Consider the following 21139-nt stretch of genomic DNA (forward strand, 5'->3'; position numbering starts at 1 on the left):
TACGCCAAGAGCGCATGGTCTGTTGCCAGTGGTAGGTCTTGCTAACTATGCTTTTGCAGCACATGAACATGCATATATCAGGGGTTTTAATGCAATCCTATTGACTTCTAGACACACTATGGGCCCATCAACACACATTAAGGCCCCGTTCACACTGAACGGTTTATCGCGCGATTTCCCGCCGCAAAATCGCGCATATTTCTGCACGATATCGCTCTATGTAGCTTGTCCATTGCATTCCAATGGAGCTTTTCACATCTCACAGCTCAATCTCGCCTGTAGCTCGTCGCTGAAGCTTGTCGCTTGTACATGACCCTTTTTTCGATGGATGTCACGCGATGCGGGCCCCAATAGACTCAATGGTGTTGCGCAAAATTGCGCAATTCCGGCGATATTGCGCGACTTGGTCAGAAACTGCAAAATGTAAGGAAAGAATGATGTCACATCAAGATCGCTGTTGATTGGTTACAGCCCAATGTAGCAGCGACGAAGTCCCGCCCACAAAAACCCTATGTAGCGTGATAAAATGTGCATTGTCGCTCAATATCGCGCAATGTAGCTCAAGGCCGTTCAGCACGAAATTGCGCGGAAAAACGCGCAATACCCATGTCGCTCAGTGTGAATGGCGCCTAAAGGATGAAAAAAAGTACCTGCATCTGTCTGGGTCACATGATAAGGGCCATACACATCTCCCCTCCCAGCAACCTGGGACACTCTGGCTGGCGTCCCTGCCAAGCTCCTGGCAACCAGTGATGTCAGTGAGCTGGGCAGGACGCCAGCAAGAGCTAAGCGGTGCACCACCAGGACCCCATTAAACCTCCGCACCACACATGACCACCAGCAACCCTCTTCCCCCAGGCGGCGATTATGCTAGGGACACCCCTGTACAGGAAAATATATGAGATTCTAAGTAACTATTAATCTCTATTATTATTCCCATTGTTAGGTTAGGCGTGTTAAAGTGAGGAGGATCCATGGTGAGACAATGTGTACCTGTGTGCTACAAAAAATTCTACAGCAAAGTTTGCAGTGTGTGGCCGGACTTTTTCCCTGTGGGTGACTATGGATGTTGGAGCCATTCTCTCTGGTGCTGCTGTGAAGGAGCTGTGATACTGGGTTATGTAAGTTAATGCCAAGTAATGTGTTTTGATGTGTAGTAATGCATGCACGATGTTGGAAAGGTGTGAACAGGGCCTAAAACACTGCACCAAGCATATTTATGAACATGTTAAAAAGAGATGAGCCTTTTTAACACAAAAGTTTGGCTTGCTTGAAAACCAAAAGGCTGATAATGTGCTCTCACATCCTCAAGCTCTGCCGTGTGCACGTGTCCTGATAGGCTCTTGCGGGCTTGGGGCAAATTCTCTTTTGCATCATGTGAGCAAACAAATCTTGTAGTATGTTCCCATTATTTTCCTTCACATTTCAAGGAATGATCAGACAGATAGATGTAAGAAATCATTGGATAATAAAACCCACATTTGTATTGATAGACAATTTACAAAGCCATTCGTCCTGTGCAATTGCATGCACATGTGTTCTGTGCCAAAGTAGGCAAAAAAGAATGTTATTAGTATATTTTCTTCCAGGTTGAATGTAATATCATGAAAATACTATATTATGGCCACTAGAAGGAGCTAAGGAACATAGGAAATAAATAAGTATTAGGTACATACTATATTATGGTCACTGGATGGAGCTAAGTAGCATAGAAAATAAATAAGTATCAGGTAAACACTATATTATGGCCACTAGAAGGAGCTAAGGAGCATAGGAAATAAATAAGTACAGTATCAGATAAACACTATATTATGGTCACTAGATGGAGCTAAGGAGCATAGGAAATAAATAAGTATCAGGTAAACACTATATTATGGCCACTAGATGGAGCTAAGGAGCATAGGAAATAAATATCAGGTAAACACTATATTATGGCCACTAGATGGAGCTAAGGAGCATAGGAAATAAATAAGTATCAGGTAAACACTATATTATGGCCACTAGATGAAGTTGAGGAGCATAGGAAATATACATTTCCTATGCTCCTCAGCTCCATCAAGTGGCCATAATATAGTGTTTACCTGATACGTATTTATTTCCTATGATTCTCAACTCCATCTAGTGGCCATAGTTCAGAATATTACTGATATTACATTTGACCTGGAAAGAAAACATGCTAAATTACAATTGTTTTTGCCTCCATTCACACAGTAAGGATGTAAATGCAAGTTCACAGGATGAATGGCTCTGCATATTGTTTCTAAATACACCTTTAGGTGTCATGCACAATTTCATGTATGTTAATGTCCCTGCGCCACTCCATTATTACAGTCGAGGGTCAATGTAACTCTTCTACAACGCAAAACCCTCTCCACGTTTGATTGCTGGATAACATGGATAGCAAACTCTAGTTCATATATCATTAGTAATGTTTTCCGTGCACTGCCCTTATTTGGCAAGGAATGAGGCTTTTTCATGTACTCTCTTTGATTCTTCATTCAGTTACTGAGCTGTGTTCTGATCTTTGCCCAGAGATACATTATCACACAGTCATCTGCAACAGTAGAAATCTCCTCGTTGAAGGGTCATTTGTGCTTGCGAATGGATACCTTTAGCCTTTCAATGATGAATAATCTACCTTCCGGATATTTAATTGAGTCTTTCCCTGGAAGCCTCTTTCCAGTTTAATATTTAAAAAAAAATCTATTTCAGCATGTAGTAGATGTTATGTAGATACATACTGTATGTTTAACACTTACTAAGAGGTGGTATTAAATTAAAAAAATATATATTTATAAGCACAGCTTGGCACCTCTGTGTACTAAAATGGCCCTCTGGTGTTTTATTTTCTGAATTCTAAGCGTGGTCATCTACTGAGCTGTGACCATCAAACGTATAGTACAGTAAATGACATGAGAGAGAACAGACCTCTTATATGACCATACATTCAACTGCTCATAGTTAAGATGAAAGTCTCTGGACATATTGGGTGACAATCGAATGTCTTTGGGGCACCTTTATATGTTGTTGGCCAATTAATCTAATAAAAATGGCAACAGGTGCTTTGGGGTGCCATTAAGAAAATAATGGCATCGCATATCCTAACAGTGTAACATGCAATCTTGCGTGATTCATTGCAGAGATGGGAACAGGGCCTTATACACACTATAGTGACAGGACTCATTTATAGGGTATTGAGGCTGGGAACCCTGATGCATGTTGTTGTATGAAAGTATGCATGTTGTCACAATGAGATATATAATAACATCCATTCGTTTGATTGTAATATAGCACAGGGGTGGAAGAAACCACATCTCTATGTGGTTTATTAATGAGTTCCATTTAATGGTTTATCGCCCAAACTACCTGGACAAAGCGTGGCATTGCAGATGAAACAGCTATGGGGAGGGCCAACTTTGTTATCCTGTGTGAAATAAAAGTTCTCCTTCTGAAGTGAAGGCCTGATCCACAATAAGACCTAACAGGGATAGATCACACCAGGCATTTTCAATGACATGGCCTATCTGCTGCTGTTTTCAGAAAACACATAGAGGAGGAGCACATATACACACAAGCTGCTCTCTCCTTGGGTCACTGTTACCATGAAATGCCCCTCTGTTGGTGATGACTGCAACACTCTATAGACGTTGGGGAAAATATCCCTCCAGTAGCCCTGCCCTGAATAGAATACAAAGCTGAAGAGGCGATCAATATCAAACTCTGTTCCAAAAAAAGCATCTCTGTGGTCCTGACTCATGATATAATTAAATAATGAGACTGAGAGCAGAGCTGTATATATCTCATAGGCTGGTGCCTTCCAAATGAAAATCCCCACAGAGCACGCTTTCTGCTAGGGACGGAAAAGATTCTCTGCTATTAACCCATGAAACTCCGTCATATCTCATTCTGTAATACGAATATAAATTGAAATACTATTTAACTGTGTCTACTTTCTGGATGTACTATTGCGTAGAAGAGAAAATGTGTGCGTGTGTGTGTGTATATATATATCTACATCTATCATTATCTATCAATGTCAGTCTATCTATCTATCTATCTATCTATCTATCTATCTATCTATCTATCTATCTATCTATGTATTAATGAAAATTAGCTACCAATGTACATTACTTATTCTACCCCTTGAAAAATGTTTGTGATTTGTTGAATAAACCAGTCATTGCAAAACACTGTAAATGCCTCATTGAAAATGAATCAGAGCATCCGAAACATGAAGCAGTTATTTGTTATAAACCATTACAAACAGAGCTGAAAAACATATACGTGATCTATTTCATCTGCCAGAGTTGTAGTTTTGCACCGCTAGGCTTATGATTCCGGCATTCAGACTGACTGCACAGCCAGGTCTCGGACCACTTTTTGTAACTACACTGTAGTTACAGTACATGTAGAGCCATATAACACACATATAATCTTTAACATGTGAATGTATTTACAGTCCTTTTGAATCTACAGCTTTAAAGTGTATTTCCACTTTTGGGGTCAAACTTGAGAACACCCCCCAGGCAAACATTCTATAAGGTCTATTCACTAAGCTGCTGTAGGCAGCCGAGTGAATGACCGACCTGAAGTGAAGTGAGCCGAACACTGTTCGGCTATTCACTTCAGGCGGGTAAGGCTGATTTCAGCCGTACATCGGCTGAAATCAGCCGTACATCGGCTTGCTTCATGTGGCTTCGGGTTGGACGAACATGCTCTGCATGTTTGGCCGACCCGAAGTGCAGAAGGAGTTCGACTCAGCCGATCCAACATCTGGATCGGCTGAGCCGAACATCCGGCAGGCTACTCACTGCTGTTCGGTCTATTCTTATAGATGCGGAACAGCAGTGAGTGAATAGCCGAATGCCTCTGAGCGGCATTCGGCTCGGCTGTTCTGCTCGGTCCCTTAGAGGTATCGAGCAGAACAGAAAAAGAGTGAAAAAAGTAAGAAAAAAAGTAAATAGAAAACGATTGTGCGGAGCTAGCAGTGACAGCTAGCTCCGCCCAATAGTTTCCTATTGTCCGGCGGCTCTGCTGCCGTCAAAAAAAAACCCAAAAAAATACCTCTCCCGGGCGCTCTGGGAGCCTCCCGCTCCCGGCCACCCAGGAGAGAAACACTGAATGGTGTTCCCATTCACATAGCATACCTAAAAATAATGATTAAAAAATCTTACTTTTAGATGTGTCTGCATAGTCAGAGCCTTTGAAAGCTTCTCTCTCAATTTCCCAGTGACAAAAAACTCTGTCTGTACCCATTGAAAGACTAAAAACAGACTGAGCTTCCCCTCATTAACATACAATGCTTCTAGATCTTTAACCCTTTGTTAGGACAGACAGAGTTCAAATCTAGTTTACAACTGATAATGTCAAAAGGGTGTAAAAGGTTTTTGATCATGAAAAGGTTAAACCCAACAGAGGACAATTCAACCAAGGGGGGAGAACCCTGTTGCATAAGTTTGCAGAAGGTTTATAGCAAGAAAGATTTTGGGTGGCAGGGAAAGAGGACTTTCTTTAGGTAAATTCAGCCAAGAAAGTTATCTATAAAAATGTCAAGCATACAGTTTTGATGATCATACCTTCACTCGCATGGCGGTCTCTAAAAACACTTTTGGGATGAATAGTAAATCCTTCAATATCGTGAACTGAAGACGCTCGTCTCATGCTACAAATACTTTCTTTTGATCGTGCATGAGACAAGCGGGAACCTGCTTGAAGCATGTCCGGAAATAGCTGGTCCCATTGCCGTTTGGGTGAAGAATGGTCTAGAGGTCCAGTTATATTCACCAGAGGGGAACACTTATTAGAGTCTATTAGTGCTTTTGTATCATCTGCTTCAGAGGGGCTGCAACTTTCCTTAGTGGGGGATTTAAAGTGCTTCATGGCCATAGAATCATCGCTGTGCTTTGAGTCCACTATGACGGCATCAGGGTCTTCCTGCGGTAACGATTGTTTCCTGTAGTTCAGAAGTCTTAACGATGGTAACCGGAATCCAAACATTTTGCCTGGAGATAGAAAGGTAAGAACAAATGTAAGAACATGTCTACCAATAACGTGCAGGCAATCACTAAATCAGTAAGTGTGACTCAAACACTAAGGGGTACATTATAAAGATGATGGAACCAAAGACCATATGGAGCCAAAGGGAATACCCCTATTGCCCACCACTGAGAGAAAGTCTACAGGTGTGAAAATATTGTTGCTGGGCTTTCCCACAGGCTGCATGGTACAGACCTGCTTGACTTCTTAATAACCCGAACTTAAGTGCAGCTAAATTCTGGCCATTTTTGCTCCCCAGAACCAAACATGGCTATCTTTGAAAATGTTGAAGCTTCTCTTTGATAACCCACACTTGGAATTAGCAGTAACTAGAACCCCATACTTGGCCAGGAAAACAATAGCACAGCATTGACTAACTCTCCAACCCTCCACAACTGCCTTTTGATAAACAATGTAAATTCCATCCCATCCCACACTTAACTTAAGCTTGACCAATAGCTGTTGAGAACAGTAGTTCTAAGCAATCTATAGTTTGCATCTTTTATTTACTGTACAATTGCAAAGTAGCTACACAGTATACTGACATACTGTACTTTATGATATTGCTAAAAAAATCCCTAATGAAGAAAAAAATGTAATCTGGCCAATTCCAAGGCTTATAGACAAGCTGCCACCAAAAGAGAGCATGGGGAGCTAGGCATTGCCATGGGGGACATTTAACACAGAAAAAACCCCCAAAAAAACAATGTGAATTCGAAGGAAACATGGAAAAACACCAATCCTTTAAATGTCATGCTTGGCAGATACCTTTAAGCTGTTTGAGGTGTTACCAGTGGTAGCAGCACTGTATTCTGGCATCACAGATTTTGGATGAGCAATTCATTTTTTTGCTTTTAATTTTTGCTTGGCTTAAATATAGCAGAACCCCAAGCTGACTCATTAGAATGAAAAAAAAGTGTGGTGGACCCAATTTCCAACGATACAGATGTGCCCACGCCGGCTTGTTCCCAACAGTCCCCTGGCACTAATGTCACTGCAAACTCTCCTTCTGGATTGTGACTGGACCCCACAATTAAACAACCCATAGAAAACCCAATGCCAGCAATCAATTAGGCCCCACTCACACCAGGGCGGTTGCGGATCTGTGCGGTCCCCCCCCCCCCCCCCCCCGTTTTTAAAAGGGTGCTTTTGGGGTGTTTTTAACTGCGTTTCAGCAGTATGGAAACCGCGCTGATCAGCACAGAAAAAAAGGTCAGGCAGCAATTCGGGCGGAAGGCGGTCCGGATAGTGCAGAACAGTCACATGGATGGTCCCCATAGTAATGTATGAGATTGTTCATTTTGGCGGATCCGCGCAGCCGTACCGCCCTGGTGTGAACAGGGCGCTAGAGTGGGGTGGGAAGGAGGATTGGGAAAGGGGTTAAATTAAGGTTTTTTGTTTTTTTTGGAAGGGCTGTGTTAACCTCTTCTTTGAATGCCACACAAGGACTGCATACCCAAACAAGCTAAACCCATAAGATTAATGTCACTCTGTTACTATAGGAAAAATGTAAAACCCATCTATACCTGTAAAAGAAGACAGAACTAACCCATCCAATCCTACCTGTGCCATGGAACTTGTTTATTATCTTTTATAAATAACTTTAAATATATATACTTGTGTTGTGGATGAGTGTTGGCTGATATTTTGTTTACAAACAACAACAGGAAGAGGAAGAGATTTCATCAACATTATCCTTGCCAGCAGGATATATACTGTATTTTCGCTTTTCAAATATTATTCAGAGTCAGACAATTCAAAGGCTGCCAAAATAGGCAAATATCTGCTGTCATGTACCAACAGGAATGCGGTTGATAATTGCTGGCAAACAGAACAAACATGGATAACCTCACCAAGCTGTCATACTGTATAAGTCAATTCTAAAATGAGAAGCAGAAGTGGAGGGCAACAGCTTCAGCTCCAGAAAGAACTCTAAGCCAGCCCAATGTCTATGAATAAAACCAACTTTTCACCTAAAACCAACACCTTGCCCATAATCCTGCTATCTTCCTAAATGCAGGTAGAAAAACTTTCTTTACACAATGCAGGGTTTTTCAAAACATAACACATCTGCCCTGGACCAGAAAGATCTAGCACTGGTAGGGTTACCACCTATTTGGTTTTGAATGAGTCTGGTCTTTCTAGAGGTGAAGTTTCAGTCCAGTTGGCCAGAGTAGAAAGGTCAGGATTTACCTATCTGGCATGTTTATGTTGTATTGTAAAATGTCCATCAGGCTTTTAAAATCCCATTACCAATCAGAGTGTTTAGGAATGAAATCCTGTCTGCTGACCTCTTAGCAAAGAATGAAGAGTAGATAGTTCTCTTCATTCTTCAAATCACATGAGAGCATTGGCATTGGTCATGAATAATCCATATTATTTACTTGGCATGTATTCTGATCAGCATTTCAGTTTTATTATTCAACTATGGCATATGTTTTTCTATGCTGTGGCTAAAATGAATATTCTATTTATTTATTTTTAAAAGGAACATAAGCAGTTGCCGCTCCGGTTTTATTTATAGCTTGTAGAGAGAAACAGTTTTGTCATTTGCTATCCAATATTCAGATCGCTGTGAAAATAATCCTAGTGAAGCCAGCCTGATTATACATGATATGTTCCCATTCTCATCCTTCTTTAGCAACAGCACAATCTGTTTTAGTTTACTGCAAAAGGAGAGTTATATTTCTGATGTATAATTCACAGTAAAGCATTTGAAAATTGATGCAGGCCTTTCCTTCTCTATCTACATATAAATGAGTTGCAGATCCAAGTAATCTCATGTGAAAATTGCTTTATATCTTTAAACTAAAGTAAGTGTTGGAATTCAAAAGAACTGGCCCCAGGGGGTGAAGTCCTAACCCCTCTACACATTTGATTCTGATATTCCACTACTATTCAGTTGACAGAAAAACTACCGTTCACAACCCACAAGCATTTTGAGTTATTGTTGTAGTTTACCTAAAAGTCATTTTTGATGATGTGACTTTCATTTTTTTATAATGTGTCAGTTAAAGTTTTATACTCACAAACAAAACAAAAAAAGGGTAATTTAGAGCTCTAGTGCTTTTGGGTAAAAACATGTTACATTTTATTAGGAAAGTTTAACATTAAGGGACGGTATCAGCTGTGTTAGAACTCAGCCACTGGTGTGCTCTTTGAAGGCTGCGGTGCAGATGCGCTGGATACAGCACTTCACACACTAAAACTTTCTTTTTGTCAGAGCTTTGTTGAAATGTCACAAGCTGACATTTCATTCAATTCTATTGGCCTCAGCGTGGTGTGATGCAGTAAACTGTGTTGCATAATGCTGTGCTGAAAAAAAGTACTGCATGCAGTAAATTTTTTAGCGCACATGCCTACAATGTGGTGGTGGTGGTGGGAACTAGGTTGACTGTAAACAAGGCAAACTCAGGACTGCACTGCCCAATGCAGCTTGTATGAAAGGGCTCTAAAGCAAAACAAATATTGTGCAACAAACAGGGGAACATTGAGGAGTTACGCCAGTCAATATAATATACCAATCCCCAGGGTTTCAACAAACTATTCAAAAATGGATTGTCCCCTAATTATAGAAATCCCTTACTTGGAGCTAGTTCAGTAAACAGGTAAAAAATATAATTAATGAAGTAAGTATTTAATTGTAGAAAAACAAACATGAACAGTACACCCACAACAATACATTTAAAACCAATTAAAAAACTTCCCTTGGATAAACTGTTGTTAATGGAACAATGATGATCTGCAGGCCAGCTAGTGTGGCATGAAATAGTTAGAGCAGATACATACAATGTATTTCATGTGGGGATACAGTGTATCCAAAGTTACTCACAACTCGTGTTGCTCAGGGAGCTCGGGGAGAGACAGTCCTGCTCGAATCCCACAGTGCTGAATGATTTTTCGCTTCAGTAAGCGTGTCCAGTAGTAGTGGTTGGGATCCAGAAACAGGGATTTGTTGATAGGGCTAAGAAATATGAGCGCCCTTCCCTCTCCACCTGCTTGGGACTCTCACTAGCCCGCGGGCTTGAATTTCAAATTTGAGAGGTATCCCGAAAGCACTTTGATGCATATGTGCGGCCGCACAGTAAAAAGCAGGAAAGGTGAATAAAGGAGCCTCCATGGTGAGATGTTCCAGGTGCAATTTTGGATCCACAGGCTGTGTGAAGACCACAGACAGCCGTCCGTTCGTTTTCCTCGATCTCTGCTGGATTAGCGCAGGTTCCGATGCAGCTTGACTCAGACCATATCCGGGCCGGCTGCGCACCGTCCCCGCACTTCGAGAGCCGGTTAGAATAATACTTCTACCGAGACTTGTATACGGGGTGAGCTTTTGTGAGTGTCCAGGGAAGTTGCTTGCACACGTTACCCTCAAAACAAATATTGGTCTAAATCCAAGAGCCTCATGTATTCTTACATGAATGTTTGGTTCTTTACTTTTTTTTTCTATCTGTGCATAAACAACACCTGTCATTTGTCTCTATCCTGTAATGAAGACCAGCCACTGCTGCTCTCTTCCTGTCCAGGGTGACAAGTCTTATATCTGCCCCCTCTGTAGTTTTCTGCAGGAAGCCTGTATTTGGAGGACCTGCTGGGTCACTCCCACAACTCTGCTCTCTGCACAGGCTATGTGCAGCACATTGATAATGTGTCTATTACTTTAACAAAGTAATAGCCTAATTTGAAAATGCATTTAGTGAATATAGAGTGGATTTATATACTTTGAGTATATTGAAAATATATTTGGCTTACTAAGAATGTCAGTTCTTAGTAATTTCTTGGGAAATACCAAGGATACCTGGATCCTTGCTGTCAAAATGTCCCCAGTTTGTGTGATGCCATTTGGAAAGTTGACACATACCCCCCCTGAAATAAAAAGATATGAAAGGTATAAAACCTGAAATAAAAAAAAAAAAGATATAAAAAAGATTTGTATAATCTATAGAAAGTTATTTACTGTGGCATAATGTACCACAAGGCTTTTTTTTTTAATTCATTCAGAAATTCAGAAAGCCTTTTTGTGTATTCTAGGTTTACTGTTACCTGGCCAGCATCTATGCTCACCTATTGTCAGAAGCTCTGGTTAATGAGGAAAAACATTTGCAGCTGCAAACTACAAAAATTAAATTTCCTGTAGAATTGCCAGGATTACCCTACACCAGGCATGTCGCACTGGTATTCCTTGGGCCATATGTCACTCTCTTGCTCCTTCTATGTGGCCCACAGCTGGCTTAGAGATTTAAATTAAACAATTCCTATCTTTTATTTATGCTCACATTACAATTTGAACATACAATATTTGTACTTTAGATTTACCAAAACCATGTAATATAAGGATCTACCTAAACTATTGGATACATTTGTAACCAATCAGGCCCTTGAACTTTAGTTGAGTTGTTGGTAGACCTAAAGGAGATTGTACATTCAGACTGTAACTTGTATGGCGAACTTTAGCTGATAAAAGTCACATATACTTAAAGGAGAACTATGAGGTGAGTGCTTTTCACTCACCTCATAGTTCTAGCCGACCTGTCACAATGAGACTGTCACAGGTCGGCTTAGTAGATCGGGAGGTGAGCAAACACATACCGGGTTCGCTCGCCTCTCGATCCTGTCACGGCTCTCTGCCGTGACAGGGGGAGGGGCTGGATTCCCCTCTCCCCGCTCCGATCTGCCAGCGCTGACTGGCAGATCGGAGGGGGCGGGTACAGCTGGCTCTGCCTCTAGATAGGCAGAGCCAGCTGTCACTCACGCAGCTGGGCGGATCCCGTCATCTACTTCGGGATCTGCTCCGGCTGCTGCGTCTCAGTATACCGTGAGCTGTACCTCACGGTATACTGAGCTTAGGGTAACGGGAGGACGCTAGTTTGTGTCCTCCCGTTACCCTAAGGAGAACTATGGGGAAAAACACTGACCCCATAGTTCTCCTTTAACTTATTTTGTAGCTGAATATGTTAAGACATGTTTTAGGTCCCTTTCTGTGGGATGAACTGTAAGTTTCAATTCGTATAATGCTGTTTACCAAAGATGTATAATGTGGTATTAAAGTCTATGTTATGCAGATTTTTTTTTCTAGTTTTTTGTTAGAGTGGGCAAATGTCCTGTTGAGGCGATACTAAATAATAGATTAAGTGATGCATATACTTTTAGTGTGGCCCTAAGTACACATACTGTTGCCCCTTAAGGCTAGGTTCACACCTGGGCGACTCCTGACCGTGCGGCTCAGGTCTGAAACTGACCTAAAGATTTACCCTACTCAGGTAGACCAACTGTTTCATTTAAGATTGATTATCCTGCTCTGCATGAAGAAAAGTGCACACTGGGGGTGTCTTAGAAGTATATTTATAAAGCAGTGAATGCAACATTCATCAAACATTCACTGTCGGTGTATCTTCCTTGTCCATGTGTTTTGGTTGATTGATTGATTGTGATTGATTCACCTGCAGTGAATTTTTGTTGAAGGTCACATTCAATGCTTTATAATTATGCGTGTTATTTTTATGCATGTACGTATGCATGTATGTACAGTATGTATGTATGTATGTACAGTATGTATGTATCTGTGTGCACATTTATTTTATAATGACAATACATTTGGTAAGGTTCATTTTCTTCCCCTAAAATCATTAACATATACTTTAGTCAATGGACCGTATTAAGCTTGCCTTAACTGTATGATCTGTTGGCGTTCTGCATACATTGAAGTGTTTACATATAATTAAATGAGCTTGTGTACTCGCTTATATATTGCTGTAATTGCCTTGTTCCACTGTAAAGTTGTATTTTATGTAGTATTGCCGTAATCAATCACTGTTCAGCCATAACAACGCAAATAAAAGACAGATTAGTCATTAGCTTTAGATGCATTTATTTTACGAGTCAGGGCATTGTAAAAAGGACACCAGTGATAAAACACTCTGACTAGTCTTACTTGGTGAATACTTTCTTTTATAACTCCCAGAGATGATGCGAGAAGCATTTTCTAGATCTTTTTATTCTATAGACGGCTGAAGAGTAGCAATTTTCATTTAACTCCATAATTATACCTTTCGTTTAATCACAATCTTTAGATATTAGAGTACAAATTAAAAACATGCATGATCTTATAAGGCTTGAGAAGCCTTGTCTTTTATCCTCAATTTGTTGCTCAGGCTTCAAACACATTGACAAACGTGCTCCCTAACGTGGACGCCTTCTAACTGGCTGGTCTGGTATACACAGGTGCCAAGCCTTACTGGAAAATATTGGCTTGTGGTTGAGTTGTTATTTGATGATGACTCCGCAAACCCCCAACCCTGCCTCATATTAGATGCTACAAAGCCTGCAACTTAATTTGTAATCAAAGGATAAGTATAGAGTATTTGTGAGCTCATATTCTAATTTATTATGCAAGCGTTGGCCTTAATGGTTATGACCAGCCCATACTTTTTATTGCTATCTAAGTCCTTTCTGCAGATTTTCCCTCACATGTCTTGTTTACCTGTCTGGTAACTCATATGAGCTATCCCTAATGGTGGTCACACAGGGAAGGGGGTTAGGGTGGGTAGCCTTCAAAGGGGGTGGATTTATCACTTTAGTTTATTTATTACATTCACGTGTGGGTTTTGATGTGTAGTCGGCTCTATAGGTCCTACCTTAGACATACCTACATAGACATAGTTTTGGGCTCCCTATTTTTCTGGCATACTAATGTCATTTTGAATGGGGATAAGGTGGCTAGTATACAGGAGGCTCATTACAAAGAGGATCTTCAATTAGTAACTTGGATTGTATCCTTAGTGGTATTTTGTATGATTTAACAGATCTCCATAAGGAATTGTATATATCTGAAGTCTCCTGTCTTCAATGGATATTACAGGTTTATTGAAAAAGTGACAAGTGAATTGGGTTTGCGGTGCCCTCTCCTCCTTTGGTTTCGGTGTCGCTTACACGGGTGGGACGGGAGTTTGATTGGAGGCCTGGAGCTCTGCTTTCTCCTCCTATCCTGGGAATCTCTGCTGCCTCCCTCCTAGACACTGGGTGTATTGGTAAATAGTGGGTCCCTGTCACGCTGGGGGGTCTTGTGCCCATTGGGTGGTCACCATAAGTAGTGGTTCACAAAATGGTAAAAACCATTGTTATGAAACAATTTATTCATTATGGATTGAAAAGTAATTGTATGTTATTATTATTAGATCAGCTACCTCCAGTCCCCTGAGGAAGCGAATATAGCGAAACGCATTGGGGTCTATGCCGATACGCAAGTTGGCCAGAATTACCATAATGTGGGATTATCGTGAATCTCCTAAGGAGCTATCTGGATATGTATATATATATATATATATGAATTTGTGGCAATGTATTTTTCTGGTGGCGTATAAAGGATAATGTGGGGGAACTTATGTTTTTATGATGAAATTTGTTTTACTTATATCATGTAAGAATATGTAACAATAAATCTTTTTTGATTTTACTAGTGCAATGGCTATGACACCTCTTTAAACATCAACTCCTTCGTGTTATCTACCTGTCTGCTAAAACCATTGACAATACAGTAGGGGGAATCTCTTTAATAGAGCCTCAGACAGCAGTAGATTCTAATCCTACACTATTCAAAACTGAAAAAAATTTGATGGCTGAACCTTATGGAAAGTTTTTATGTAGCTCCCACTTTTTACATGTTTGCCCTTTCATATTATTGTTTGAATATAGAAATTTGCAGATTAGCTACTAGAGTGAGCAAGCAGCTTTCCAGTGTCCAACGTGTCACCACTCAGCTCACCTCATCTCATTAGGTTGTGCAAAGAACTTTGTACACAAAATTAAAATGTGACCAGATAGGAAACCAGTGTGTCAGAAATTGAGACGCTTACCCTTCTCTGTAAGAAAAGAAATGACTAGAACAAGATGTAATTAAAGCATTGATACATCTGAATGAGTTTCTCCTATTGAATTATGACAATGATAAAAAAAAACAGGAGGAAGTTTTCTCAGCGCTCAAAGGAGCTAAATTCTTTTCTACCCTGTATCTTCAAAGTGCATATCATCAGCTTTTGCCGGATAAGGGAAGTAGGGACCTCACTACAATTGTTACACATCGAGGCCTGTTCCGTTTCCTTATGGAGTGTATACCTTATGGATTAACTCAGCACCCAGTTGTTCTCAAAGACTGATGTTTTTAATCCCCAGGAACGATCCTGGTATACAGTGCTATCTGGATGGCATTATTGTATACAGTCCAAATCTGGTTTTTCACAAGTATCTTAAAATTGTTCTAAAGTGCATTGAATCTGCAGGCATGGAACTGATTGGTTTTTGCACCTTTAGACAGCTATCATGTTGTGGTCACATTATGTCACAAGAGGGACTATCGCTTGATCTTGAGAATGTGAAAGCTGTGATACAAGCCCTTTCTACATCTGACTTTCAGACCTAACCTGCTTGTTTAGGTCTTTATGTTATTCCAAACTCATTCCCAATTATGCTTTAGTTGTTGAGAACATTACTGTGTGTAAATTCAAGCATGGTCAGGACAAAGACCACACAGCGCAGCTTTGAAACAGTTAAACAGCTCATCGTGAGTGGTCCTGCAAAGCATTATTTGATCCTTTTCTACCTACTATTGTTGCTACACATGCTTCAAACTATGGCCTTGGTGCAGTTCCTATGCAGTGTCGTGCAGACCAGGTAGGACATTTTTTTTTTATTTTGCATTAAGAACACTTATAGAAGAAGAACAAAAGTATTCTACTGTAGAGTATGAAGATGTGGTTTTAGCAGCGGAAAAATGGAGAATGTACCTGTAGGGTCAACAGTTTACCTTGTGGACTGACCATAGTCCTTTAACTACACTGCTTACCACAAAGGAACTAGAGTGAGCAGGAATGTGTATCTGTAGCTAGCTGATCAGCAAGGATACTTAATTTTACCTACACAATACTATGAAAACTGGATTTGAAAAATTTTACTTTTTTCCAACAATTGGCCATAATTTGTTGCATGGGAATTTGAAGCCTCCAGGAGAGATTGTGAATAAGAAATCCTCAGTTTATTTCCCCCAAGCAAATGGAGAGATTCAATAGAACCCTTAAAGAAGTGCTTTAGACTGAAATCTTAAAGTTAAATCTTGGAATGTTTTCAATACAGAGTTCTTACATGTCTACAGTTTGGCTATATATGCAACTGGACAAGCATCACCAGCTGAACGCCTACATGTCAGACAAATGCGCACTAAACTACACATTGCCAACATACTATTCCCAGAAAGTTGATTGCCTCTGAAATCATCAGTTGCTGACACTGTTAAGGATCAACAGGAAAGGCTTATACTGATTGAAAACGTGGTGTGAGGGAAGTATACTCTCAGCCTGCATTAGTTAGAGCTAAGAAACCTGGCTTATTTAAACAGAGACAATCCACATTTTCCAACTGGCTTAGAGTGACAGGTTAACAAGGACTATACACCTATGAACCTATGAATCAGATGGACGCATATGGAATGCAAATTGTCTTGCACATGTTAGGCAGAACAGAATTTTCATTGAATGAAGGATATTTTCCTATTCCTACTAACAGCTAAGCTTCAGACCAGGAACCTAGACATATTCAAAGATTATGGGGTCTATTCACGAAGCTGCCGAGGGCAGTCGAGTGAATGACTGATCTGAAGTGAAGAAAAAAAACCTCTCCCGGGCACTCTGCGAGCCTCCCGCTCCCGGCCGCCAAGGAGTGAAACAACGCTGTGTCTTTTTTTCTTTATTCTGACACGCGATGTCAGAATAGAAAAAACGTCAGAAGCAGGCTGTCGGCCAGCCAATGGCCGGCCGCTCGGCCAGCTTTGGCTTTCAGCACGGCTCAGCCAAGTCCGATGCATATGCGTTCGACCCGGCTGAGCCGCTCGGCCATGATCGGGAGCTGTACGGGCTATTGTGAATAGCCCGTACAGCACCCCTTCGGTTCTACTGAACCGAAGGGTCCTGGGGCCAAAGCTAGCCGAAGGATCGGCCAAAGCTACGGCCAGATCCTTCGGCAGCTTCGTGAATAGACCCCTATGTGATGTAATAAAATGCATAGTACTGTTTTGTGATATAATTCTTTACATTGCTCTCAGTATTTTTTAATATTGAGGAAAATACCTTATTGTACTATTAGGGAATATGTAGTGTTCATACTTCTGGGATGTAGATGTCACTTATTACAATTGTTACATGTATAATACTTTTCTGTACAGGTTAGTTGCAGTTCCTGTAAGAAATATTCATAAGACACATCTTTTATGGATTCTTGAATTTGAGTGAAAGCACTCTAACTACTCCGCCTCCCTTGCATTGTGAGAAAGAACAGTAAAGTACAAATACTGTGTAACATTGCAAAACAGAAATTACAGCCTGCATATGTAATGAGCAAATATGGTTTCACCCATGTGCATATACAGTATCATTACGATGTATACATAAATACAGTGGGGACAATTTATCAAAACTGGAGCAGACAAAATATGTAGCAGCTGTGCATGGCAACCAATCATCTTCTCTCTTCAGTGTGTTCAGCGAAGATTTTAAAATGAAAGAGAGAAGCTGATTGGTTACCATACACAGCTGTTCCAGGTTTTTTCTGCTCCAGTTTTCATAAATTCCCCTCAGTGTTTTTCAAAGCATTAAGACACACTGATGGCACTATTTTCATCAACATGATCTCTTTTACAGATATATCTAAGAATGATTGAATAAGAAACTCCTGCTGAGAGAAATATATAACATGCCTTTGCAGATTTTTTTCATTTTCTTAGTGGCTTGGCTGCCTCTGACCTAAACGAAGCACGCAGCAAGTAAAGTCAGAGTCTTGTTCCAGGTTAATGACTTAAAACAATGTAGATATTGGATCAACCAAACAATTGATATTTTAAAGAAAAGTCAGCAATGGCGGAATATATATTTATTTCTTCCTTCAGTTTATTTATACCTTCCTTCTTTATTTATACCTTCAGTATAGGTCTCTTTGAATGCTTTAACCAACATTCATTAAGAAATATCCCCAACCTCACCCAAAGAAATATATTCAGAGCACCACCTTTTTCAAGTACCACCTATTTCAAGTACAAGGACAAGTTCTATAGGCAGAAACAAGGCTGTGGCATGGGATCGACAGTTTCACCTATTGTGGCGAACCTGTACATGGAGGAAGTAGAAAGCAATGCCCTGACCACCTTTAACCAGTTGACATCCGCGGTGTTAAACCCCCTTCCCATCCAGGCCATTTTTCAGTATTCAGCGCTGCGGTACTTTAACTGACATTTATTCCGTCATGCAGCACTGTACTGAAATGAATTTTATACCCTTTTTTGGGGACAGATAGAGCTTTCTTTTGGTGGTATTTATTCACCACTGGGGGTTTTATTTTTTTACTATATTAAGGAAAAATTACCGAAATTTAAAAAAAAAAACAGTTTCCCCTATATTAAATGATAAAACATTTATTATTACCCAATTTTTTGGTAAAATATAAAAGATGGGGTCACGTCGGGTAAAAAGACACTAAACATGTCAAGCCTTAAAATTGCGTGCGCGCGCGAAACCTCAAAAAACGATAATACCCAAAATTGGCCATAGGCGACGCTTTAAAAGCTGTTACCGCTCATCAGTTTAGTGTTATCAGTGATTGATGGCCCTAAAATGATTGCTCTCACTGCGACGTTCGCGGCGATATGTAACATGTGTAGCGCAATTGTAATTTTTGCGCGCTGGGGCACCGGACGCGTATTTACGTTTATAGGCGCGTAAACGTGGGGGTGGGGGAGTTAAACATTTTGGGGGGGTTTTTTCCCCTTTTTTTATATGTGACTTTTATTTTATTTTACTTTTTTATGTGTTACTTTTATTTTTTTTTATTTATATTTATTTTTTTGCACTTATTGTTATTGCTATTATATAGGGGGATAACAACCCCCTATATAATAGCAAAGGCACACTGACAGGTCCTCTTTATGGAGATATTAGGGGTCTCTAGGACCCCTAATATCACCTGTGGACCCCAAAAGAAGCTGATGAAGCAGAGATCTGCTGGGGGCGGGGGGTGCCGCGAACGAGCACATATAGGCGATCGGCGGGCTATGGACCCGCTGATCGCCTATATGTGAAACACCCGGTAACGGGTGTGTTTAATCGTCGGCCGCTAGGGGGCGCGCGCGAGGAGAAAAAAATTGCCGTCTTGAGACGGCAACCCGCAGATGTAGCAGTGCCGTCCGTCCGTTTTTTTACTACGGGCGGACGGCAAGAGGTTAAGGGAATTATACCCAGTCATTGGTTCAGATATGTGGATGGCACTTGGGCTAAGATTCACAAACAAGAGTTACAGGCTTTCACTGACCAAATCTACTCAGTGGATCATAACATCAAGTTTACGTGGGAAGATATGCAAAACAACAAACTGGCTTTCTTGGGCTGTTTAGTAACAGTAGAAGAGGGAAGGAGGCTGGAAAAAGAGGTCTACCGAAAACCAACACACATGGACCAGTACCTGCTATTTAACTGTCGCCACCCTCTAGATCACAAACTGGGAGTCATCAGGACTCTACAACACCGGGCAGAGAAAATTCCCACCAGAACAGAGGCCTAGTTGAAGGAATTCAAACACCTCAGGGGGGCCTTAAAACTTGTGGGTATCCAGACTGGGCTTTTGTCAAAACAGAAAGAAGAGGAGAGAATGCCAAGAGTGCGAGTGAGGGTGAAAAGCATTGCAAATGGAAGAATTTGGCCATCCCATATGTAGCTGACATGTCTGAGAAACTGAGAAGGCTTTTTAAAAAACATCACATCCCTGTCTGCTTCAAACCCAGCAATACACTGAGGCAACAACTGGTTCACCTAAAAGACCAAACGCCAAAACACAAGATGAACACCATTGTGTATGCAGTTCAGTGCAGTGAGGAGTGCTCAGAATTGTAGGTTGGTGAAACAAAACAGCAGCTACACCAGCATCTGGCACAGCATAGAAGAGCCAAACACTCTGGTCAGGATTCAGCAGTATAATATCTAGAGCTGCAACAGTTAATCGATTTAGTCGATTAAAATCGACGATTGAAAACGTTGGCAACGTTTTCGATCGTCGATTCGTCGGCTATCGATTGATTTGCCTGTTCGGGGCTCCACATGCGGCCTGAGCCACCCGTCACACGCTGCAGCCACCGTGCCCACGGCACAGGCCACGTAAGCCACGCTCCCACGCACAGGACACTGAAGCCGCGCACGCTGCTGCTCTACTCAACGCGATCTCCCTCACTCGTTGCTGGCCCGCAGAAAATCGAGGGCCCACCTTCTGAAAGCAAGTCAGTGGTGTGTTATAGGTGTACGGAGCTGCAGTGTGGAACAGGTGTGTGGGGATATAGTGGTGGAGTAGGTGTGTGGGGGTGCTGTGGTGTATGGGGGTGCAGTGGTGGAATAGGTGTATGGGGGTGCAGTGTGGACCAGGTGTATGGGGGTGCAGTGGTGGAATAGGGGTGCAGTGTGTACCAGGGATGCAGTGGTGGAACAGGTGTGCAGGGATGCTGTGGTGGAACAGGTGTGCAGTGTGGAGAGGCAGTGGTGGAATAGGTGTATGGAGGTGCAGTGGTGGAATAGGGGTGCAGTGTGTACCATGTGTGCAGGGATGCAGTGGTGTACCAGGTGTGCAGGGATGCTGTGGTGGAACAGGTGTGCAGGGATGCTGTGGTGGAACAGGTGTGCAGGGATGCTGTGGTGGAACAGGTGTGCAGGGATGCTGTGGTGGAACAGGTGTGCAGGGATGCTGTGGTGGAACAGGTGTGCAGGGATGCTGTGGTGGAACAGGTGTGCAGGGATGCTGTGGTGGAACAGGTGTGCAGGGATGCTGTGGTGGAACAGGTGTGCAGGGATGCTGTGGTGGAACAGGTGTGCAGGGATGCTGTGGTGGAACAGGTGTGCAGGGATGCTGTGGTGGAACAGGTACGAGTTACGGTACGCACGCTGCGGACGCCATGACCACGCCATGTATGCCACGCCCACCACACAAGCCGGACGCACGCCGCCGCGGCGACTTACAAGGGTTCAGAAACAGGTAAGGGGGACCTGTTTTAATGTTTCCTGTTTAAAAAAAAAAAAAAAGCGGCACACTG

At 41.6% G+C, this 21139-nt stretch overlaps 1 protein-coding gene across 2 annotated transcripts in view; it reads right to left on the bottom strand.

Annotated features, from left to right (window-relative positions):
• KCNH7 (potassium voltage-gated channel subfamily H member 7) overlaps positions 1 to 21139 on the bottom strand; it is a 355010-nt gene that overhangs the window by 130971 nt on the left and 202900 nt on the right. For both annotated transcript variants that reach the window (XM_018556690.1, XM_018556691.1), the window contains exon 4: positions 5577 to 6002. In XM_018556690.1, the coding sequence (XP_018412192.1) occupies positions 5577 to 6002 (426 nt within the window). The remainder of the gene's footprint in view (positions 1 to 5576; positions 6003 to 21139) is intronic.

This window comes from Nanorana parkeri, unplaced genomic scaffold (genome assembly GCF_000935625.1).
Source record: "Nanorana parkeri isolate BGI_ZX_2015 unplaced genomic scaffold, ASM93562v1 scaffold247, whole genome shotgun sequence".
NCBI lineage: Eukaryota > Metazoa > Chordata > Amphibia > Anura > Dicroglossidae > Nanorana > Nanorana parkeri.